A 26,547-nucleotide genomic window follows, 5' to 3' on the forward strand; every position below is an offset into this window, starting at 1 on the left:
TATTTTCAACTGTTAAGTAGGCTCCTGGAAAAGGTAGTGAAAAGAGATATGTAAAACTATAATCAATCATTATTTTGATGATTTTTTATTCATGGGGACAAGAGATTCCTCAACCTGTGTGAATTTGTTGAATGCCATGGATCAGGTGATGAGTAAATTGGGAGTCCTTTCAGCATCAGATACGATGAAGAGTCCAAGAGCATTACGTAATATTCTGAACATATAGATTGATACTATTCAGATGGAGTGCAGGATTTCTGACTTTGAAAGTGCTGGAATACTTGGTACGTACAGTGCAAAAAGTCATTTTTCATCAGTTGTGATCACTCCTAGGTATGCTGAGTTTGCTTGTAGAATAGTTAGATGGGATGGATTTTAAGCCTCTGCATGGCCATGAGAACAGCAGGAATACCACATTATTTTATGTACGTATTAAGGGAAATAAAGGCAGACCTGGGGTTATGGGATGAGTCTTGAACACTTATAATGGGCCATCAGACTGCCATAGAAAAGGAATTTCTAGTTTGAACATATTGTTTTTCACAGATGTGACGTGCTCTCTGGATTTTGCCACTATTTTCCAGTGTCACATGCTGGACCCTCGGTTTCCCTGCCAGAGGTCCGTCATGGTTACCTGCCCACCGCTAACCACTGATCTCCTCTCTTGGCGACCGCCATGTTGCTTCCGAGTTTGTGTATGCTCAGACCCAATCCTCTTATTCTCTTCGTCTCTCATTCATTGGAGATCCATTCATTGCCTACTATATTTATAGCACCTCCTATCAATCTTTTGTGCCTGTTCTTTTAGTCAGCAACCCAGCTTGTGCTAAGACATGGCTCCCTGTTCTCTCCCATTGCTATCCACTGCTCTACCATCCCAGGGGTCACTTCTGTCCACAGATTATTGCTCCAGTATCTTCATCTTCAGTATCCCTGAGGTTTCCACTGTGATAACATTAGTATAGGTTTAGCTATTAACCATTTATCATCATATTCACCCCTGTCATTAATTTTATGAGACTTCTGAGGGTAAATGTATCAAGATCCGATTTTTTCAGCATTTTAAAATTGCTGCAAATCGCGTGATTTTAGTCCCCAAGTCGCCAGATGTATTAAACTGTGATTTTTACTCTGATCTTAAAAATCTCTGGTCATCTCTGGCGATTTGCTGCAATGTCCCGTGTTTAGCTAACTCTCCTGTGATTCCTGCGTGGTTAGTAAACACATCACTGTGTCACTGGCTGTCTATACAGCCGGAGCTCCAACAGCTGTCAAATGTTTAAAAATAGATAAAAGTTTTTTTAAAAAAAAAGCGTGGGGTCCCCCCCGTCCTACCACTATTAAACCTAGTGCTGGTTGTGTGAAAATCTGGGAAAAATGTTGTGTGGTGTCCCCCCGATTTTCACTTAACCAGCACTAGGCAAACCAGCTGGGGTGGGTGGCACTATAGCAAGGGGGACATTCGGCAGGGGTCCCCCTCCCATAATGACAACCTACCCCATGCTTTAAAAAAAATATAAAAAGATGACACCTCATGGCTGTGCTAAGTTCCTTGCGTATCGGAGCTTCTACAGTGTAGAAGCTGTTTGCGGCGTCTGTCATCTTTTTTTATTTTTTTTAACCAAGCATGTTTCGGATTGTATTTTACAAATATGGGGCCCTTCTGCTGAAGAATGCAAGCAACTAGGGGGCCATTCTGGCCAAGAAGAACTGAAGACTTCAAGTAACAAGGGGGGCTTTTTGCCAAAAAGGACAGAAGACATTTCAAGCAGGGACTTTGGATTTCAAGCAGGGACTTTGGATTTACAAATACTTTGGGACATATCAAGCATAGACTTTGGAATTACAAATACCCTACTTACCAACTTAAGAAAGTTGGTTTCCGGGAGCCTGCTGGGGGAGGTGGGCGTGATGGGGGCGGGACTTCAAAATGCGCTTAATTTTGGACCCGCCCCGTGACGTAATGACACAAACGCGTCATTTGACAGCGGGGGGCTGGGCCAAACGCCGCGATTCACCGGGAATCCGGGAGAGTTGTCAAATATGACAAATACTTTGGGACATATCAAGCAGGGACTTTGGATACAAATTTATATGGACATGGTTTTCAAGCATTTGTGGATTAAAAGCTGCTGACGAAAGAAGAAGAAATCTGATTGGTGAGTATTTTGGGGTTTTGTTACTTTTAATAAATGTATGTGTTATGAATGAGGGTGTGTATTGTTTTTATTGGAGTTTTATTATTTTTAATAAAAGTATTTGGTTGTTAAGAGGGTGTTGTGGTTTATTTAACATATTGTATTGTGGAACTAAAGGTCCCAGCCAGCCGTGGGTGTCAGGGCATGTTGGCACTTGTGGTTCTCTAAGTGCCAGCATGTCCTGGCTGCTGTAGGTATGCTGGTGCTTGTAGTTATACAAGTATCAGCATGCCCACACTGTATATGGCAGCCCAGACTGGCTGGGACTTGTAGTTCCACAAAACAAAATGGTGTCCGTTTGTTTTTTTAACTATATAATCGCCGTTATTACCCTACACCCACCTCCCAGGGGTGTAGGAAGAGCCCTTTCAGCACTGGGCTGGTTGTCCCTAGAGGGGGGGCCACTCGCTTTTTCGGGCGGACCCCACTCCTTAGGGAACAGCCTGGGGTTGGTTGTCATTATGGCCGGGGGACCCCTGCCGCATGTCCACCCTGCTATACTGCCACCCACCCCAGCTGGTTTGCCAAGTGTTGGTTAAGTAAAAATCGGGGGGAACCCCACGCAAAATTTTTCCCAAATTTTCACGTAGTAGGCTGGCAGTACTAGGGTTAATAGTGGTAGGATGGGGGGATCCCACACTTTTTTTTTAAAAAAAAACTTTTATCTATTAAACATTTGACAGCCGCCAGACTTGTATTGCTACCGGGGCAAATAGTCGGGAGTTTGATCTCTATCGATTTTGGAAATAGCTATTTCGACAGAAACACAACTCTGACGATTTTACATGAAGTCTCAGCTACATACATCTGCGAGTTTCAACTCTCCCGAGAAAATCGCTGGATTAGCAAAATCGCATCTTGATACATTTACCCCCTGGACTTCTTGTGCTTGCATTTTACATGTTTTTATCATGTGGCGCATGTGCTAGGTGTGTAGCACATCGTGGTGTGAAGCAAAATGTAAAAATTCCTGATTTTCCCCCCTAGAACCAGACTAAAGATAGTCTTCACCTTTAGCAACCCCTTTACTTTAGTGCGAGAGGTACTCTCTGGTACTTGGTTGACTCCAAGTGTTTGGCATGTAGTAGTAGGGGCTTATTCCAGAACTGACCCTGAAGCTAGCGATATAGGAGATGCCGAACAAGTGGTACAGTACTGAGGACAAGAATTGCAGATACTCACACAGGCCTGGTGCATTTTCTGCGCAGAAGTCAGGCTGGACTCCAAGGAGTAATCAAATTCTAAAACAAAGATCAGGGAAGGTAGTGATCCGGAGAGTAGTCAGGTCCAAAGCAAAGGTCAGGGCAGGAAACAATCCAGAGAGTAATCAAAGGCCAAAGCAGTGGTCACAACCTAACTCTAGGCAAGAAATACAGAAGCGTTATACAGGAACAGCATGACTGTGCCTATATTCAGCACAGCAGTCAAGAGCTTTCTGCATTAAAAAATGCAGGGAGCCAATCAGGAGGCTCCAAGCGAACCGAACCCCCCCTTTAAAAGATTTACTGTAGTGTGATAACATGATCGCACCACATGCCTCCCCAGCTGCCCAAAGGCATCCATAGAAACCAAGCAGCTAGATGATGCATTCACACGCTGGGCAATCGGGCTGCACACCCGATCCCCGGTGCTCTTGCCTGGTCCCGCTGACCACTCGTTCTGTCCTGGCCGCCGCCATATTCATTTTGCAGACCCGATTTATTCATTCCGTCTGCTCCATTCCCATTGGCAAAGGTTTTTGGCTCCAAGGTTTAAAAGGCACTTCCTACTGATGCTTGGTGTCTGTTCTTTTAGTTACCTCCTAGGTGCTAGACGTGGCTCCTCTTCTCCTGCTGACTTCAGAACTGACACTCCACAGTGTACTTACCACTATTCCAGCGATAACCTGATGTCCACAGAGCTGACACTCTACTGTGTACTTCACCGCCTTTCCAGTGGTAACCTGTCTACTACTGAACCAACACTTCATAGTGTACTTGCTACCATCTCTCCAGTGGTATCTGCCGATCCCCATTACTCTTCTCCTCATGTTGTCTGCCATTGCTGACCATCTTTGCATGTTCTCCTGAGGGATTTCACCTGGTACTGATATTAGGGGTCGCGACCTGCGGGATAGACGCAGCAAAGGACAAACCGCCTTGCGGCGATTCCTGATGAATACCGTCTCCCCGTTAGAATCTGCGCCTTACTTGAGTAGTACAAATCTGGGCAAACCGAAGGATCCTTTTCCCGAACCAAGGCAGATGCATTTTTTTTTGCGTCTAGTTGGACAAGTTCCATTTGTTGGACCAGATGCAGGAAGTAGCAGTGGTGGAGGGATACTCACTTGCTGGCAGCACATGGGCAGCGTATGGTACAGAGTAGCAGGAGTGGCAGTTCTGGGTGGTCGTTCTAGAGAACAGAAGCACCTGGGGCTGCTTATTTGGTTTTTGTGTCACTTATTTTGTAGGGGATGGGCAGGTTTAGCAGTCTACAAGAGGTCAGGGATCTGACTGATTTTATCGTTGTTTAGGAAATAAATGGGTGCAGGAAGAGAAGGATCAGAAGGGATGACAGGAGACCGTCTCCTTTGATATCCTGTTAGTCCTGGGTTCAGTGTTAGGGCAAGTATAGCTTTCAGCGTTTGAAGAAAAACTGTTCCAGCTGCAGATCTAAGTACTGTAACAACTGTTTGCAGTGGAGGGAATTGCATTGGTCAGGGAAAGCTTTGCATTTGCTTCTCTGGACATCAAAAAATGACTGCTTTAAGAAGGAAATGAGTATTTGCCGTTTGTGGTTTTAAGTTGCCACAGATGACCTGTTGCGCACTGGCAGGAGTACAAGCTCATCTCTGTGGTGAAGAATGGTCATTTACTTAGGCAGGCAGAAATTTTCAGTTCTTATCTATTTTCTGTCAATGTCTGATAAAGCTGGGTTTAACAGCCACAGATTTCGAGTCACACTCCCTTCTCTGTCCAGCAGTGTGCTTGACGAGGCTATTAGGACATTACTATGTGTTTTGGGCAGTGTGGTGGGCGACTATTAGACCAGGCAGCGGGCAGTTGTGATTTAGGAGAGGTGAGGCAATAGTGTGCTGGCTAGGTGTAAGACTATGGTGTGGGACTCGATTATATTGGTATGTGTGCAACATGCAGAAGCTGATGTGTTGGTTATACATGCTGGGGGGAATAATATGGGCCAAGTGCCCATGGAGGTTTCAATTAACACCATGAAGGATCATTTGTTGTAGGTATGGTCCCTGTGTCTCAAATTGGTGCTTGTTGAGTCAGAAATAGTGCCCAGAATAAATTGGAGCCATGTGCAGTCCCAAAATATGGGGACCATGCACGTATTAGTGTTAGTAAGACCATGTCCAAGTTTGTGTCGCACAATGGGTTCATGGTGATTAGGCGCACTCAGCAGGAAGGTGAAGAAGCATGACTTTGGTTTGGATATTTGGTGTGTAGGCATTAAAGAAGGGGTGGAAAAAGCAGTTAGTGCGTGGAGGGCCGTACAGATTTAAGGGGTCAAATCTGCTGGCTGTGCAGGGCTCATGGATGAACTTTGTTAAAGTTGGGTTACTCCTTCATAGTTAAGGGTGTTATTGTAAAAGTACCACCAAGGGCAGGAACTAAACGTAAAGGGGATTGTGGCTAGTGTTGTGGGGGTCATGTAAATTACAGGGCCACCACATAGTGGGAAAGATAGGCAGATATAACGGATATTTAATATGTAATTAATGGATATTACATATGTATTTAATTTAAGCTTAGGGAAGTATGTTATGATGGGTATTAAATATTTTGGTTAACTAACTGTTATTCCATTTCTATGTTTAATAAATGCTGTGGACAATTTGTAACCATATCATACTAGTTTTTGGTGTGAGTGCTTTAGGTATGGTCAGTGCATGGAGGAACAGTGGAATCAACGCCGCAACAAGATAAGATGGTTGGAATTGGGAAATGACTGGATCTAGGAGTAAGTAGGTGTTGTCTTAAAAATTCGGAAAAAATACAGTTTAATGTTAGGTGTACATTTATTAAAGGTAGAGTTTAGGGATATCTAATGGAGTTTATTAGTGCTTAAGCGGGTAGGGGCTAATTAGTTTGGTGTCACTGAAAACATTTTCATTCCTTGTGCTTATTTGGATTCTTCTGGCATTGGGTTAATCATTATGTTATAGAGTTGAATGTCATAGCACAGTTATGGGGTTTATGGATGATCTTTAGTAACCAGGTGTTACCCCTTCATAGGTAAGGGGGCCCAGTATTATTGCAGAAATAACCCCAAGTTCAAGGTCCTAGGGAGGAATATGGTTGGTGTTGTGGGCCCTTCAATTAAGGTAACTCCTGGCTGAGGGGCAGCTGGTGATGGTCAGCGATCTCCAGGGCTTAGTGGGACAGTTAGCTAGTTAAAAGGGGAATTTATTGTGTAATCAATGGATATTTAATGTTTATTTCATTTAAGCATAAGGAAGTAGGTTATGATGGGAATTAAATATAGGTCAACGGAGGACCTAAGGGCAACTATCTACCATCGGCTAAGACTGCTACATACTACAGTGGAGGATTGGACCCGGGTAACGCCACCTTCATGCATTGTTTTATGTCTGATGGTACGCTGATAGAAGGACACCACTTCTATTTTTCTGTTTTTAATTGTATTGATGCACCATTTAATAAATGGAATTATACTATGATCTTTTATTTTGACTTCATGTATCCATCGGTGGAGTGGTTAACAGAGGAGGACCTTTCAAAGACCCCATTGATATACATTGTGAAAGAATCTTTCTTGTAAGCAGATCCCCTGCGGGGACCCCCTCACGTGGTTTTTAACATTCTGCCTGTATTAATCACTACACGTTGTTAAAGGAATACCCCATGGGACATTATATTAATACATTGTATATTTGATGAAACAGTACTGCTCTATGTATTGTATTGTGTTTGTTACAGTGATCCAATTTTACTGTGACTTTGATGAACTTTTGTGTGCAATACCCGATTAGCGCTGTGAGCTATACTAATACATCTATCAAATATAGGTCAACGTGTGGAGGAATAATGGAATCGACACTGCACAGTCATGACATAATAAAGAAAGTGAAAATTTGGATGCAAAATTACTATAAATGTCTGAAACAATTTCCTATTCCATTGCTTAATGATTTAATATATATTTGTTCATTTTACAAAATAGCAAATTCTGAAAGTTTATGATGTGATCACTCTAGAATTCCTGCCTGGGTACTTCTGATTAATGTGTGTGTGTGTGTGTGTGTGTGTGTGTGTGTGTGTGTGTGTGTGTATATGTGTTTTTATGTTAGGGAACTTAGACTGTAAGCTCCAATGGGACAATGGAGCAGAGTTTAAAATGAATGGTAAATATTCTCTGTACGCTGCATAATATGGTGGCACTATATCAAATGGTAATAATCACAATAAACCTACTAGCTGCCCATGGCTAGAAACAAGTATTGAAATGTGTTATGCAGGGCCTACCAGTAAATCCAGTTACATGCATCCACTGTAAATACTATATTATAAATAGCATACACATTTTGTACCATAAATACATGAATATGTACAGTATGGATATATTTGGGTAAAGATTATGTAATAACAGAAGGCACTAAGCTACATTTCCAAAGTTTTACTGACATTAAACATGAAATAAGGGCCCATTTACGGATAACTTGTCACTTGGGGCACTAGAGTACTTTAAATATATAGAGACGGAGTGAAACATTCTCCACCTCTAACCAGCGGCAGATTGAGACAAAGAGCATCTTCCCCCCTGTGCCAGTACAAATTGAGTCAACTATCCTGCGGTGGATAGTTGAAAGACATCCAGAAATCAGCAAGCTAGGTGCCATCTACTGGGCATGGCCACATCACCCTGTGGCTTCTGAAGGGCTATATAACTCCCTCTCCCCCTCTTCCCTGGAGATATATCTTCATTGCTACCGACACCTGTTCAGAACTATTTTTGCTGTGCAGAACATTGTTCAGCAGGACATAACCCCAAATATTCCCAGCAAATTCTATGGTTGCTGAGATGGCAGGACAGTATCCTAGAATCGTGACTGCCTACCTAAATCAGTAGGACAGCTGGGAGATATGCTTGTGCGGTGGAGTATATATAGCCCTGAGCTGCAGGCCGTCACTGTACTGCAGCGTCATGTAGTTTTCTTTTGAGGATACCATTTTTTCTTGTTTTGAAAACAAAGCATTTTTGTTAGTGACCCCTCTGCACAGGGTAGTAGACCAGTCAGGCTCCACTTTCAAAGCACACACTGGCAAAATTAGGCTTTTGCACTGCTCAAATGGTGATTACATGGCAAAGAAAGGTGTCCACATGGAAGGGCCTTACCAGACCTCTAATGAGGGGGAAATCTTTAAATACTATAAATTTGAACCTCTGGCCTAAGTTCAGTTTGGTTCATAAATGTAATTAGTTGTCTTTAACTAGTCATATCCATACATATTCCAAACATGAACCAAATGCTCTAAGAATTTACATTATTAAATCATAAAAACACCAAAAACTAAACAACTATGAAGCTTTGACACCATAATTACTGGTGCACTTTTCAGAAACTACACATTTTTTGGGTACACATTTTTATAAATTGCAAGAACCATATCAGACTGAGATCTTATGCCGGTGTATTCCTTTCACGTGCACTGCAGATACATATTTACATTTATGAAATTCTGCATTCTGAGGACTACTCAAATCACTGAGCAGGTTATCAGCTGGCTAATACTGATGCAGCAACAGCAGTAATCAGAATGAGATCGTAATATATGTGTATTATTAATGCAATTTGAATTAGAGTCTTTAATGATACATAGCTGACAGGAATATGATCCCATTCACCAGTGGCAAGTGATGATATGATACAATCCTGAGATCTCCATGTCACTATGCAGCGGATCTCCTCCTTATCTCCCAGGCTGTATTTGCAGGGAGGAGATCCAGTCCTCCCTTCCCCTCCCCCTTCCCTGAGATTGGATTATAATGTTGAAATCGCAGAGGATTAAAGTGCACAGAAATCAGTGGAATTGTGCCTGCCATTGAATGGCTCAGGACGGCTTCCTCTTCCATACGTCCTTGCGGGTCCCATAGGGAGTGCCTGATCCCTCCTACTACTTACTGTCATTTGTGCTCCCGACTGTAACTACAACTAACTGTCACTGTCTTCCCGACTGCAAGACATGGGGGAGATCCCTAATCTGGTTAAAATCGCAGTCTCCCTTAAGATCCAGCCTAATGACGGCCCGGTGTATTTTAAGGTGGACGGGCAGAGGTTCGGGCAGAACCGGACAATCAAATTATTAACTGGAGCCAAATATAAAATCGAGGTCGTCCTCAAACCGGGAGCGATAAAAGCCAAGTAAGTGCAAGCGATCTCTTGTATATCCATATATAGAATATTGTTGCCTCATTCAGATGTAAATTGTATACATGTATATTCTGCTCTTCTACCTCTGAACTAACCTTGTCTGTCACTGGAATGAATTGTATTTGGACACCGTAAGGGTTAATTTACTCCCTTGCTGTTGTGGATCAAGGTTCTTTCCTTCCCCCCCCCTGAACTGAGCTGTCATCAGCAAAAAATATAGTGATAATAACACACAAACATCACATTCTTCTGAGCCAAGCTGCATGGGATTATTCATGCACATGCACTTAGTATATTTACAGTGTATTGCTAGCATCCTTATATCTGTACAGCATATAGTAAGGGATAGAAGGCCTATAGCGATGGGATGTCATTCCTGGCAGCTGTCTTTTCTTGGTCAGCTGCAGAGATGATCAGGATGCATGAAATGCAGGTAGTAGTATTAGTGTCTAATAAAGGTTAAATTATTACTGCATGTACCAATAATGTACAGAGGAATTGTCTCAATATGATGCTAAATTACTTAAGATTGCATGCAATCAATATGCATAAATAAACAGAAATAATGCATAGATAGCTCAATACCACAGTGCGCAAGTACCATTTCTGTGCACAGATGTTTTGGGATTTGCAGATTTGCAGACAGAACATGTGAGATAATCACAGCATGGAGCATGGGTAGTGTACAGAGTATTAATCACCATTTAACCAGGCGATGTGGATGTAGGTATTATGGAACATCCTATGCAAATAGATATGTGACAACTATATTGGCTATTAATTTCTTAATACATTTTAATACAGAATAGACTGTTTGCATATATATATATTACACACTATATGGACAAAAGTATTTGCCCACACCTGTTAATTATTTAATTGACGTGTTTCAATCAGACCCATTGTCAGAGGTGTATAAAATCAAACACCTAGCCATGTAGTCTCCATGTATGTCTTTACAAACATTTGTGATATACAATGGGTCGTTCTGAAGAGCTCAGTGACTTCAATCGTGGTACTGTGATAAGATGGCACCTTTGCAATAAGACGGGTCGTGAAATTTCAACCCTGCTGGATATTCCATGGCCAACTGTAAGTAATATTATTAGAAAATGGAAGCAATTAGGAACAACAGCAACCCAGCCGTAAAGCGAAAAACCACGTAAAATCACAGAGCAGGGTCAACGACTGCTAAGGCGCATGGTGCGTAAAAATCGCCAACACACTGCTGATTCCATAGCTGAAGAGTTCCGAACTTCCACTGGCATTAATGTAAGCACAAAAACTGTGCGGCGGTAGCTTAAAGGAATGGGATTCCATATCCGAGCAGCTGTATGCAAGCCTCACATCACCAAGACCAATGCCAAACGTTGGATAGAGTGGTGTAAAGCACACCAACACTGGACTTTTGAGCAGTGGAAACGTGTTCTGTGGAGTGATGAATCAGGCTTCTTTGTTTGGCAGTCAGATAGGCGAGTCTGGATTTGGCAGATGCCGGGAGAACGTTACCTGCCTGACTGCATTATGCCAACTGTGAATTTTGGTGGAGGAGGGATAATAGTATGGGGCTCGGGCTAGGCTCCTTATCTCCAGTGAAGGGCAATCCTAATGCTTCTTCATACCAAGTCATTTTGGACAATGCTATGCTTCCAACTTTGTGGCAATAGTTTTGGGAAGGCCCTTTTCTATTCCAACATGACTGTGCCCCAGTGCACAAAGCAAGGACTGCAAAGACATGGTTTGATGAGTTTGGTGTGGAAGAACTTGACTGGCCTCAACCCCATCGAACACCTTTGGGAGGAACTGGAACGGAGATTGCGAGCCAGACCTTCTTGTCCAACATCAGTGCCCGACCTCATAAATGCTCTACAGAATGAATGTGCACAAATTCCCACAGAAACACTCCAACATCTTGGGGAAAGCCTTCCAAGAAGAGTGGAAACTGTTATCGCTGCAAAAGGGGGATCAACTCCATATTAAAGTATATGTATGTTCAATTCATTATAGTCTCTGTTATTGTAATAATCACACGTCCGAATACTTTTGCCCATATAGAATACCTGCAGAAGTAATTTAAGAGTCCAAGGGGTATATTTATTAAACAGAGTTTGAAAAAGTAGAGATGTTGCCTATAGCAACCAACCAAATTCTGCAAAATGACAGCTAGAATTTCCACTTTTTCAAACCTGCAGTTTAGTAAATATACCCCCAAGTCTGTATTCCTTTTACTAAGATATTGCTGGGAGCAATTGGGCACTCTGCAGGAAAATCCACATTAATCCATGTTGATTGCTATTTCATAGAAGAATAAATAACCCATTTTTCTTTCCTCTTCATGCTTATTATTTCATAGCAAAAACAAGATCATTCCACAGATGGATTTTGTATCTCTTAAGGAATTGTGGACAAAGACAGCAGCTTCTATGTTGTACTCAAAATTCATAACCACTAAACTCTTCTTTTGCAGAGCTTGCCTTTTACTTTTTTTGTTAATAATTTATAATAATAAATTCTTAGTATCTCTAAAGCTAGACACACATTACAATTCATTCGCGCATTGCTATAATATTTGTTGAATTCTTAAAGAGTGGACATCTGTGTAGATGACAATATAGAAATAAATGCCCCGGAATGTCTGTGAAACTCCTGAAATTCAGGGAATTCTCCTGGACTCCTGGGATTGTAGACCACCCTCCTGGACCCTGCTTCCATCTTGTGGGAATCGTTTTATCACGCCTCTGCACTTGCCCCTTGTACCTTCCCCCCAGGATCTAGCAATAGGGGTTGATGTGGTTGCCTTTATATCCAGGCCTGGGGTCTAACTGGATCCGAGTTATGATCCCACATGTGTGCGCTAGCCAGACCTCAGGATCCATGTTCACACAGTTGCTTATATATCTCTCCTATCTGGCCAGGTTCTGAATAGAGAATGGAGGGGAGACAGGTTGTGTGCACAATACACAGGACTGCAACAGCCACAACTATACAGGCACAGGGGATAGTTTACTAGCATAAGTGTCAATGTACATTTATAGTCCATAGCAGCCAACCAATCAGTAACTAACTGCCTAGTGCAAGTCAGACTATGAAAGCAAACATTTGATTACTATACTATATGTACTGTTTCTTACATCTTGAGTTTCCGTTTACCTGACCACACTGGGCCATTCCTTCTAATATTCATACGACTGTAAAGTATGGGTTGTTGTATTTCTTATAATACATAGTGATGACATCGTAATCCATTGATCATAAGTCTTCTGAACTCATTGTTTATACAGACATAACTTCCATGAGTTTATACATATATTATGATCATTTACTATCTCTCTATTACATACTATATTATCACAAAGTGCACATTTTATTAATAAAAATGTCAACATCACTAGTCTTTAATACTGTAAGTGGAATATGCAGAGCACCTTATTCTTTCCACTATGCAATGTAATATCCTTGCGCATATAGATGATGAATTGAAAAGATCACAGTACAAGGAGCACTGTATGATGTGAGCATATCATATAGTGCTCACTAAAAATACACCATCAATATGTATCAATCAGTAAGTATCAATCACACCATCAATAAGCCTTTTGTTTTCTAGAATGCTGACGCAACTTCACTAATTGTCTCGGCATATAGTTATTTACTAAACTGTATAACTACATCTGTTTCAGGACTTTAAATTTAGGAGGAATAATCATCCCCCTGGAAGAGAAATCAAGAGACCCTCAGGTTGCCTGTTACACTGCTTTCTATGATACGGAGGGAGTGACGCACACCAAAAGCGGGGAGAGGCAACCACTCCAAGTCATTATCCAGGTACTAAAATAGCGGTTGTCAAACTATGGGGCATACAACATAAATTTTATTGGCCTTTAAATGAGATAAAAGAAAGTAAAAAAGTAAAACGTCATATGAAACAGGGGAAAAAGTGTAAATCTCATTCTAACATAAGCAGTGATTACCAACTAGTGTTTTGGGACACATAGTGCTAGATTGGATGTGTCACAAGAATTTTGGATAAGATGAAAAGTCTTTATTATCAAATATGTTAAAGGATAACAGTTTTGTGTGCACCACCCAGGGCCAGTGCTAGTATGTCTGGCGCCCCTCTGCAAAAAGAAATAATTTGCGCCATCCTCTTATAAATTTGTTCATTAAATAATGCTTTTTCTTTTGATAAAAGTCATATAATAATATTTAATAAAGAGAGTAATACAAATAAATACATTAAATAGCAAATATGAATTGCTATATGAATAATATAAATGAAGAATATGTATTGTTTGTAATAACATTTTAGATTTTTTGCAAATTAGTTTGGTTGTGCCCCCTTCATAATTCAGTGGCCCCTCCACCATCACACTGTGCTCCTTTATGATCACACTGTGCCCCTTCAACATCACACTGTGCCCCCTTATGATCACACTGTGCCTTCAATGTCACACTGTACCCTCGCTCACACTTTTGCTCCGCCATCTCAATTTCCCCTTTATCACACTGTGCCCCCTTATGATCACACTGTGCCCCCTTCAACATCACATTGTGCCCTCCCATCATGCTTTTGCTCCACCATACCAGTTTTCCTTTTATCACACTGTGCCATGGTGCCATCTTTATCACACTGCCCCTTCATCATCACACTGTGCTCCTCCGTTACTTTACTTACTACGTTCTGTCAGCTCTGGCACCACCCATAGAGTTACAGCATGTGTTATATTATTATGCTTTAAAATGGGGATTTCATTCAAACGTAGCAATCATCCTCCTAAAGAAACACCTCAACTCAGACCTCTGGTACGGTAAGAGAGAAAGATATTTAATGAAGATTGTTATATATTCACATTAAAATAACATTTCTTTCATTTCTTATATATTTCATGATTTCATTTATCCCAATATTTTAACATAGGTGTTTCACACAATATATATATATATAAATATTTTTGTAAGGGCTGAATAGCTAATGAAGTTATGGGTATGGAGGGGCAATATCAATTAATTTAGATTTCTATTGTTGTATATTATAGTATGACATAATATTAAGGTATGTTTTGTTTGTTATTTTTATCTTCCTCAGTGGAGATTTTATTTTGTATTGTGTTTATTTTCCCCTTAAAGACACAATAATAAATTGGTTCAAGTTATTATACTTAACACCAGAGATTTTATTTTTAGACTCAATAATATATGCAGATTTTCACAGCGCAAAATAGATGTGTTTGAAATGGCAAGAAAGAGAAATACATCAGATTTATAGAGCAAGTATAGCCACTATTTTACATTCATATATATCAAAGGCTTTGTATAATTGAGCTGAATAATATACATGAAATAACTGTAATGTTTATACTTAAATGTGTCCGTCTTGCTCTTTTTCAATCCTCTGCAACAGGATGCAATGTTAGTATGTCTAACTAAACAAACTGACTGACAGCTTTGCAGACTTGCTTTGCAGTGACTCACTGTGTGGATTGATGGATTCATACATAATATGATGTCATAGTAACATAAATGCTGTGTAGTCTCAGCTTTTGACCTATATTCAGAAGGAAACCGAACCCCCTGCACTATAAAATGACACCAAATTGGTCCTTATTTTGCTGTAAATGTGGTATTTTAAGTAAAATTATTTATATTCTAAGTTTATATTATTAAGTGAAATGTATTTCATGGTTGTCGTATTACAGCTGTGTATACCCAAGCTTTATTGCAGGCGTTCTTGAATTCTTTTTCAGCATTAGTCATCTCAACAACATTCCTTGAACTGTTGATCGGTTCAGAAATAATAGTATTAAAAACCAAACTAGTTAGAAAGAATACATATATATATTCTCTGTTTCATATATATATATATATATATATATATATATATATATATATATATATATATATATATATATATATATATGTTGCACTAAACAGCAGATTCTAATACAGGACTGATGATCTCATTTAAAGGTTGTTTTTTTTTGTATAATTTTTCTTTATTACATTTTAGCAGTAAGATTAACATTCGGTTACATAAGCATAATCATGAAAAACATAACCAACGAATGAGAATTATTTTTTTTTTTGCTATGAACAATCAAAGACATATTATAAGAGTGGAAGAAAGAGAGAAAAGAGACAGAATACTGGGTGATGACACCTGTGCATTGTTAGTAAAGACAGGGAACTCCTTTTAAGTTTTATGTTTTAATTTCCATAAAACTCAGCTTAGCGTAAACATTGGACAAGGCATCAGTATATTAGTCACTTTTTATTAGCCAGAGTTACTAAATTATTTTTAGCAAATGTTCTCTTACTGGGTTTGTTGTCAAATCTATTTACATCTAGTTTATTTTATTACTCAAATTGAAAAAGTACACACAATTCCCCAATGGTGGTTCGTGGGCGGCAGCGAGTAGCATTTTGTATCACTGCATACCACAACGATAAAAAATGTCCTGCCCCCTTTCTCCTAAAGTAACTAAATCCTTCACCGGCAGCCTAACGCTGCCAGGGAATGGAGGATCTGATACGAGTGGCTTCTGTGCATGCACGGCTAAGGTCCTGCATGGGTATTGCGAAGGGACCTCGTACTGGATGCTGGGGCACTTCAGCAGCAATGGGTAAGCTGACTCCATCTTGTGATGGTGCTAGTTTTTTAAGGTTTTTAAGGTTTGCTTTTCACCGCTTGTTAAATTGGGTCACATCTCAGTCCCCATAGAAGTCTATGGGGACTGCAGAGATCAACGTTAAACAATTTAAGGTAGGGAATATCTCTGGATTCTCCTGCTTTAACCCCTTGATAATTTGAATAAAGAGCTGTGATGGCCAGCAACTGTTTTCTCCAGATTTTAGGATGATCTCAGCTTAGTAAATAGACCCCTAAGTTTCTTAAGATCCACAGGTCACACAAGGTTTGGTAGATTAATAAATGATGTTTACTATTTACAACCCATTGGTTTCTGTTAATATGTATTCATCTGACACTGTTTGATAGTGTATAAGTAACAGTAGTATGTTACATTTTAACAATTTGACATTGTATTCATTACTAGGTAGAACTATCTCTGGCCAGAGTAAGTATTTTGCCTGATTTTTTTTTTTTTAAACTTTTTATTTGTTATAAGAGGAAACTGCATGGAACAATACAAACAGCAAATAAAACAGACGATTATAAGGCAACAAGATGTCTTCTCTTATTTCAAATTTTTATACTAGAGTGGGGGGGTAAGAGAGAGATCAGGGATGGGGGGAGGGGGGCATGAATATCGCCATACCAATTGCGAAGGAAATTATAAGCAACCTATCCAGAGATTAATGACCTATGAGAAAAAAAAGACAAATGGCAAAATATACGGATCTCTTACCCAGGGCCATCTTAACAACATTATGGGTCCCCGGGCAAAGCAGTGCAAATGTTTTTTTTCGCAGGTTTTTTTCTTTTGCAGGATTATTTATTCTCATTAAGAGCCGTGCATATGGGACCCCCGGGCAGCTGCCCATCGTGCCCAATGGTAAAGTTGGCCCTGCTCTTACCCATGGTACACGACACCCATCCTGGAGGATCCGGAGACGGCCCAGAGTATATGCACTATTAGAGGGCGGGAGAACCAGAGGGGATAAACAGCTACGGCTTTCATGTAGATACCACGGGGCTCAAACCTTGTCAAAGTTGTAATGTAGCATGTAATACTCTCCATGCTTGCGATATGCCAGATGTAATTCCGTAAGGCCTGCATAGAGGGAGGGTTAGTGTCTTTCCAGCTATTAGGGATTTGGCAGCAGCCAGTATGTGAAAAATCAGCTTGTTGGAAGGGGCGCTTTCATCAGGGATAGGGCGAGAGAGAAGGAACGACCAGGGATCCTTGGTGATCTGTTGTTCAGATACGGAGTTAATAAGTGCAAGGACCATGTTCCAAAAAGGGATTATACGGGGGCTGGTCCACCATATATGTAGCATCGTGCCTCTCTGGCCACATTCCTGCCAACAGCTCAGAGTAGTGGTGGGAAACATGCCTGATTTATTTTTAAATTTAATTTATACCAAATAAGTCAAAATATAATGATGTAAACAAGCTCACAATACTTTTTTTTAGTTTTATTCATTTTTTAATTTAATTATGTCTTTTATGATTTTATAGCGCTGTGTGTTTTATTATTCACTTACTGATACTGCTCTGTAAACACAACAAGACTGGCTTCACATTAATCTGCAACTACACAACAACATTTTGCAGAGTACTAAGCTGTTTAAAAGCTACCAAAACCTTTAGGCATCTAAAACACATATTTGCTCTGCAGCAAGAGAACAGGGCTCTGGTGGCATTTAAAACATAAATTGGTGTACAAAAGGGATGAAGTCAGATTGTCAACAATGAAAATGAAAATGTTGACATTCAGAATGTTAGAATGTCGACATGTTCTTTAGGTTGACGGCTCTGTGATCTGATAAGATATCAAACAGTCAAACAATATATCACCTCTAGTTTGTCAGGACACCGCTCCTGATTACCTTTACCTGTCACAAATTGCACTCTGAGAATTGTGAATTTGAAGTTTACTGTAAGGAAACACACAGGATTCCAGCCTAAATCATTCGCTCACCTATCCCTTAAGTTACAGATTTAACTGGTCCCTTCCCTAACACAGACCCCCCACTTCCACATCTCTCCTTTGTCACCATCTACGTATAAGGTAGAAAACCTATGACTTAATTACCCAAATGCGTACACTCTGGCTCTGATAGCTAAAAGAGTTAACACTTCCCGCACTGATATTTAAAAGGTTTTAACACAGTCAAGCAATCAACCTCTTCTAAACAGGCAGTGATTCATTTAGAGCAATAATGACAGCACTTATTACATTTTAATTTTAATATACGAAAAAAGTACAATGCTTACAGGTTATAAAACAGTTACTAAAAGATGACATAGCATCAAGGGTTGAAAAAGTCCAGATAGGACGAAACGCGTTGGGACACGCCCACTTTACGTAACGTCACTCCGATATCCACCACGAGGGATCTCCTACAGAACTATGCCCTGCACAGCTCTAGCTCATCGGGACTAACAGCGATTTTTCTGCCCTGCTGCGCGGCCAGTGTGAGGGATCTTAACAGCAAGTATTTAGCTCACTCCCTTTATGGACATATGACTGGATTCTCTCTCCCCCCATTCGTATTCCCCATCTGTAAGGACACATATTGGTGTTAACACCACATAGAATTCTATTTTTTACTAGGACATTTGTTTATATCTACATCTACCATTGCTCTGGAACCCGTTACAAACTTACTTCATTGACATTTGGCTGGAGGCTATCATTATTTTGTTGTATAACATTTGTTGATTTTATTGTACAAACGCCTATGGTTTTTACTTAATGGTATTCATCATGTTGTTTCTATTATTGTAAATTTGATTGTTTTTACATTAGTGACAAAGAAGGTAGTTTTGAACCTATATCTGTAATATTTAGGATGTATTAAATTGTTATTTATTGCCATCTTGCACTCAGCTTTTTACCACAAGCGCCTAGTTAACCCTGTTTTATATTTTCCATGTCAAACTAACCTAATTAGTTTCTACGAGGAAGTTAGTGGGAACTTAGACCAGGGCAGCACAGTAGATGTGGTCTACTTAGATTTTGCAAAGGCCTTTTATACAGTGCCACATAAGAGGTTGGCTTACAAAATAAGGGAACTGGGTCTAGGAAACAACATTTGTACTTGGATCGAAAACTGGTTAGAGAATAGGGAACAGAAAGTTGTGGTAAATGGAACATTTTCTAATTGGTCAAAAGTCTTAAGTGGAGTACCTCAAGGTTCCGTGCTGGGGCCACTCCTTTTTAATATATTTATTAATGACCTTGGTGATTGTTTAGAGCAGGGGTCCACAAACTTTTTAAACAGGGGGCCAGTTCACTGTCCCTCAGACCGTTGGAGGGCCGGACTATAGTAAAAACAAAAACTATGAACAAATTCCTATGCACACTGCATATATCTTATTTTGAAGTGAAGAAACAAAACGGGAACAAATACAATATTTAAAATGAAGTAAAGTTAAATCAACAAATTTACCAGTATTTCAATGGGAACTATGGGCCTGCTTTTGGCTAATGAGATGGTCAATGTCTGGTTCCATATTTGTCACTGCTAGTCATAACAAGTGATGCAAGTGTGCATCCGTTAGTCATGATCTGGTTGGAGATTTCAAATGTTTCATTCTAGAAAAAGTCTGTTCACAGACATAAGTGCTGCCAAAGATGGTTGACATTTTGACTGCATGGTTCCTGAGATGAGGATATGTCTCAGAGGGGAGAGATGCATAGAAATTATGAAGGCTGCTTGACTTGAATGCGTCTTTCAGAGAGTCACAATTCTGCAGTTCAGACAGTTCCATTTGGTAAATTGTATCCACATTTTCAATGTCAATAGAAAATGGGTTACGGAAAAGCTGTATGTCCTGTTCATGGAGATGAAGCTCTTTAAATCTAAATTGGATCTCCTTTTGCAATTTTTCCAGTGAATCCAAACATGTTTTGTTTGGGAATGCAATCAATGGTTTTTCCGCTAACAGATTTTGAGTTGTGGGGAGATGGCAGAAGTTTTCCTCCTTCACTTGTTTGATGAGGAGGCCTAATTTTACTTCAAATGCTTTGACATGTGATTGCATATCACAGATGAGCTTCCCCTTTCCTTGAAGTTGCATATTGAAATTGGTGAGTAGCTCTGTTACATCTGTCAGAAAGGCAAGGTGCCATTTCCATTCTGCATCATTGAGCTCTGGTACTTCTTTGTCTTTTGAAAGCAGAAAAGTTGTAATCTGTGGAAGTAAGTCATAGAAACGTTTCAAAACTCTCCCTCGACTCAGCCAACGGACTTCTGTGTGATACAGAACATCTTCATAGTCAACATTTAGCTCAGACAGAAATTCCTGAAATTGTCTGTGGTTTAGTGCATGAGCTCTAATGAAGTTAACACAAGATACCACAATTTTCATAACCGAGTCCCACTTCAGTGATTTACTACACAGCGCTTGTTGGTGGATGAGGCAGTGTATGGCTATTGGATGAGAATGGTTATGTTTGTCCATCTCTTGGTTAATGCGAGCAATTACTCCTTTCTTTCTTTCTTAGACCCCACCATGCTAGGAGCACAATCAGTTGTCACGTTGGCTAGTTTAGCCCAGTTCAGCTCCAAACCATTCATAGTTTGGCAAACCTTTTCATAGATATCCTTTCCTGTAGTTGTTCCTTTGATGCTTTGCAGTGCAGCAAGCTCTTCTGTGACTTCGAATAATCATTCGTCCCACGAATAAAAATTAGAAGTTGTGCAGAATCACAAACATCATTGCTTTCGTCGAGTGCCAAGGAAAAATATGAAAGTTTTTTTGTGGAGTTTTGCAAATGCTGATGCAAGTTGTCTCCCATTTCTTCAATCCTCCGTGTAATTGTAGGTCCTGAAAGACTCACTGTACTAAATAAATCGGCCTTCTCTGGACACATCTCTTTGATAAATGTAAGGTTATGCATTTAGGGTTTAAAAAAAAGAACACAATCTATAAATTAAATGGAATTTATTTAGGAGAATCTATAATAAAAAAGGATTTGGGAGTGCTCGAAGACAGTAGACTCAATGGCAAGCAGCAGCTGCAAGGGTAAATAAAGTATTGGCATGCATAAAAAGGGGCATAGATGCAAGGGAAGATAGTGTAATTTTGCCACTGTATAAATCGTTGGTAAGACCTCATCTTGAATATGCAGTACAGTTCTGTGCACCACTCTATAAAAAAATTAATTTGGAACTAGAAAGGGTTCAGAGAATGGCAACAAAATTGATAAATTGTATGGAGTCTTTAAGTTATGAGTAAAGGTGAGCCAGTGTAGGCATGTTTACTTTAGAGAAGAGGAGATATGATTACTATGTACAAATACATTGGGGGTCTATACAGAGAACTTTCATGGGAACTTTTTACCCCAAGGACTATACACAAGATACGTGGTCACCCCCTAAGGTTAGAGGAGATGAAATTTCACCACCAGCAACGGAAGGGGTTCTTTACAGTAAGGACAGTAAAGATATGGAATTCACTACCAGGGAAGGTTGTGATGGCAGATTCAATAGATATGTTTAAGAAAGGGTTAGACAAATTTTTAGCGGAAAAGTGTATCCAGGGATACGACCGTTAATTAAAATGAAGGATAGTAGTGGATACAGGGTAAAAATAGGACTGCAATATTGGGTCTGGGGGGATAATCACAATTGAAACAGATTGGCGGTTGCTTAATCTGGATCAATTTCAAATATAAGTGAGGGATCACAGGAGATCCAAAATAGGTTGAACTTGATGGACTGGTGTCCTTTTTTCAACCTCATCAACTATGACCCAACCTAAATCACATCTATCCTCATCATATTTTGTTCAGACCATGTGGTAGTTTTTTGGGATACACAGTGCAATTTCAATAGCCAAATTACAAATTTGCAGTGTGTGTCATGCTTAAGTGTTAAGAGTTATGTACATAATTCAAGACCCATGACATTGCTGTAATAATATTACAGCAGTGGAATTCAAGGAGCATAAAAGTTCCACTATAAAGGAAAAGATAAGTAACTGGAGAATATAGAAACTATTTCAATTCAGGATAATGTATCCGCCTCCTCCCCACTTACTCTGTCTACATACAGTTTATTGAAATTAGTTATGCAGCTTTTAAAGCAGAACCTTTTTCTCGCTATGCTAACTTAGTGCATAAAATAGGAGAATTTCATCATGCTTCTTCCTAACTCCTTAAGAGTTTTATAATCTTGAAAGGTAATTTATGAAAGTGCAAAAGCACAGAGCCTTTCCATTTCCACAGATAAGCCCAGTTGTCTGCACACTGACTAATTATTCGCCAAATGCACTAATAGGTGCATATCCACATCTGTTTTTTTAACTATCCCTGAAAGACCAGTCTGCATCTCTCGTCGGATTGTGGGTCGGACTTGAAATGCACATGTTGAAAACGGTAAAAACATCAATTCAAAGTCCATTCTACTATCATCATCATCATCATCATTTATATAGCACACTAATTCCGCAGCGCTGTACAGAGAATGCACTCACACAAGTCTCTGCCCCATTGGAGCTTACAGTCTAAGTTCCCTAACATGCACACAGACAGACTAGGGTCAATTTAATAGCAACCAATTAACCTACTAGTATGTTTTTGGAGTGTGGGAGGAAACCGGAGCACCCGGAGGAAACCCACACAAACACAGGGAGAACATACAAACTCCACACAGATAAGACCATGGTCAGGAATCGAACTTATGACCCCAGTGCTGTGAGGCAGAAGTGCTAACCACTTAGCCACTGTTAGGACCACTCAATTAATTGAACAATATCCATATTTCTTTTAATAATTCTTGGTTTACCATTCTTCATGTCTCTAATCATGGTAGTGATGGAATATTGAGGCTCTCTTTATTACGTGTCACATTTGTGTGTTTAAATAGTTTTATTACAATGGTTTTAACGCTTTTAGAAATGCACTTTCCTGTAAAAATGCAACTGGAAGGTGCACAAGTCATCCCATTGAAAGAATAGGCTGACTCTGGAATACCAGGACCTACGGAATACCTGAAAATGTAATTTCTTGAATATGTATTTGTATAAGATGGCACATTCACAGTTTATTTTCAAACAGCACTGTTTCAGTTTCTAATAGAGACACGGAAAGAGCCATGACTCTGTAGTAAATGTCATTCTTAAAATCTGACACAGTGCTGTCTGAATCCCTTCCCCTTTATCCTAGTTGTTGACACTATGAAAAGAACCAGTACTTGGCAGGGTGTCCCTGACATGAAACCTTTAAACTGGACACATATACAGGTTTTTTTTATCCAATTATTGTGCCGATCACAAGATAAACGACCGTTTGGTAAGATATTGCATTAGAGTGTACGCTCCCATGATCATGTTTTATCATATCAAAGCATATCATGTGATTTGGTTTTGTTTTGTAAACTTCCTAAAAATCACAATCAACGATGGAACGATGTAGGGCAAATGTGGAAGTGATGTGAATGAGGTCTCTGTAAAGTGCTGCGGAATTAGTGGCGCTATATAAATAAATGGTGATGATGATGATAGGGAGACCTAGATACTCTGGCACCCTAATGGTGCCACATTCTCTCTATATCAGGGAGAATATAGAGGTTACCAGAATTTCATTGGTGGACAGGGGAATCGGCCGCGGTCAGGAAGCCGAGGAGCATGCCCTGTTGCTGTAGCAACGAACGCGCATGCGCCATGGGTTCGGCCGGAGGAAAAGTCCTGTTGCCTAGCATCGGGGCGCACATGAAGGAGAGAGTGGCGTCCGTCCCCGGCAAAGGAGGAGAAGCGGGGACAGCACCTAACAATAATGATCCTATCAACATAGATAGGAAATTATCATGCATGTTGATATAGGAGGCCAGAGGATTACATTTTTGGCATCTGTGTGCAGTCTGACCACATTAACATGTTCTGGTATTGAGCCAGAAGGCTTGAGATGCAACATGTAGAGGGAGAGACGCCTACATTGAACTAACACCAGTGGGAAGCCTGAAGACTACTTCTTGGAAATACAACTCTTTGTCCTAAGGCATTGGGGACTAAGTATCCATAGGGCAGAGTTCCAGAGGATTAGAGGACCATTTTCCTTGGAAGCAGGGCCGGATTAAGGGAATGGAGGCCCCTGGGCTAAGGGGGCCTCCATTCCCCTGTGAGGGCCCCCCCCCGTGATCCGAGCTGCCCGCGCCCCCCCCCCCCCCCCCCCCTGTGATCCGAGCTGCCCGCGCCCCCTCTTCCCCCCGGCACTTACCTCCTTCCCTGGCGCACTGTACACTCTTTACTGAGGAGATCTCGTGAGAGTGAGACTCGCGAGATCTCCTCAGTAAGGAGACTACAGTGCGCCAGGGAAGGACTGCAGTGAAAGTGCTCAGCAGCACTGATCACGCCAGGGGTGCCCCCGCGCCCGACCGATCAATACTGCTGCTGAGCACTTTCAAGGGCCCCCTGGATGCCATAGGCCCCTGGGCTATAGCCAAGTTAGCCCTGTGGTTAATCCGGCCCTGCTTGGAAGTAATCCTAACAATTTAAATAAGCTATTCACTTGATTTTATTTGTTCCCCTCATTCACTGAGAGAAGAACTAAGGCATTTGCATCCAGATACAATAGGAGCACACAAAGAGAGAAGTGGTAATTTTCCTTTACGCTTCTGGAGAGGAACAGAATCTCGGATATACCAGACTACATGCATCTTTATGTGTGATAATTTATTCTTCTAATCTGGTATGTGTATTTTTTTACGGGACTTAAATATCCCTATTATGACAAACAGCAATTCACCACTTTCCTCTTGTGCAACGTTTAAATATAGAATGTTTCATTAGCATTATTTATTTGTTTTGCTTAGTCATTCCAGACTAAATTTAGATATATATTGTTTTCTTAGTGACAGGGATTCTGATATATGTGTACCCAAAAATGAAGTGTAACTATTTTCCATTTTAATTTATATTATCTGTTAATAGAGGTGACCCTTATGAGTCTGATCAATCAGCACTAATACATTCTGTTTGTCATAGTAGCTGACATGCCAACAATTAATACATCTTTTAGATGTGAGATCAGGGAAGACATGATCAAGGTCTCTCCCACAAACTGCACTGGTGTAAGGGTATCCCTGGTGATGGCACAATCATAACATCTCCAAATCCACACTCCTCACGATGAAGCTGCTACCTTTACTGTCAGTCATTTATGTATGTAATGTCACAGTATTGTAGGATGAACTTTTATGCAATACACATAAACCTTCTATTTTACAGTGATAAATATAATCAGTAGTACTCAAAGGCATGATGTGGAACTTTTTAAAAACGTGAAAAAACGGTTTAGTTGCATTAAAATATATTACATTACATCTTACAATATCTTGCCTCACGTTTTAGACTCGCACAAGTTCTGAGCTCTTCAATTAGATAAAGTTGTCATGAAAACCTCTGGAATTACCTAATACACTGGTAGAAGCAAAACAAAAAGCTAATTTTCATAAATGCCAAGTTATGCATAAATTTCTAAAATGCCAAGTATAACAATCTTGCTCCAATACTAATAAAAGAGACACCAAGGGGTAAATGTATCAAGCTGAGAGTTTTCCGGCGAGTTTGAAAACTGGTAATGTTGCCTATAACAACCAATCAGCTTCTAACTTTCATTTTGTAGACTGTAGTAAAAAGATGACAGCTAGAATCTGATTGGTTTTTCAAACCCCCCCGGAAAACTCTCAGCTTGATGCATTTACCCCCAGATGTGGCAAGTAATGTTACACTTGGGATCCCTGTAAAATTGTTAATTGGTCCAGGCTAACAGTACTGCTACAACTAGATACTAATAATAGAGACCACAGTGGTGGCATATAAAGCCATTCCCAGGGTCCCTGTTTATTAACAAGATGTCCTCATGACCTATGTCCAGTATAATAAAGTACTGTAACATAAAATACATGCAAAAATATTCATTATTAATAATGAGCACTAATTTGCCCTTACCTGATACATTTTTTTAAAGCAAGAATTCTCACATTGATACAAAGTCATCTACAGTTGATGCTCTTACTCTTTACTTGACATAATCTTCAGGCAGTGGTTAGTATTGCTGCCTCCTAGCGCTGGTGTCATGAGTTTGATTCTGACCAGGGCAGTATCTGTGTAAAGTCTGTATGTATGTGATCCCCATCTTGATCTGTCATCCAACTCTAAATAATTCAACTGGGCGTTTACTAGACTCCAGTTGATTGGAGTGGCTATAGTGGTAGTAACAGTATGATATAATAAGCAATATGCCTTAATAAATACAGCTCTTGGCAAGAACGTGTCTTAATTTGGAAAGATTCCAACAGATTGCGGTAGCACCATGCAGATAGTA

The 26,547-nt window shown here is 40.2% G+C and overlaps 1 protein-coding gene across 1 annotated transcript in view; it reads left to right on the forward strand.

Moving 5' to 3' along the window:
- Positions 1–9,110: 9,110 nt before the first annotated feature.
- CNRIP1 (cannabinoid receptor interacting protein 1) overlaps positions 9,111–26,547 on the forward strand; it is a 33,806-nt gene continuing 16,369 nt past the window's right edge. Inside the window, exons 1-2 of the mRNA XM_075203931.1 lie at positions 9,111–9,582; positions 13,272–13,416. Coding sequence (XP_075060032.1) covers positions 9,404–9,582; positions 13,272–13,416 — 324 coding nt within the window. The 5' untranslated portion in view covers positions 9,111–9,403. The remainder of the gene's footprint in view (positions 9,583–13,271; positions 13,417–26,547) is intronic.

The sequence above is a fragment of the Mixophyes fleayi genome, chromosome 3 (genome assembly GCF_038048845.1).
Source record: "Mixophyes fleayi isolate aMixFle1 chromosome 3, aMixFle1.hap1, whole genome shotgun sequence".
Taxonomy (NCBI): domain Eukaryota; kingdom Metazoa; phylum Chordata; class Amphibia; order Anura; family Limnodynastidae; genus Mixophyes; species Mixophyes fleayi.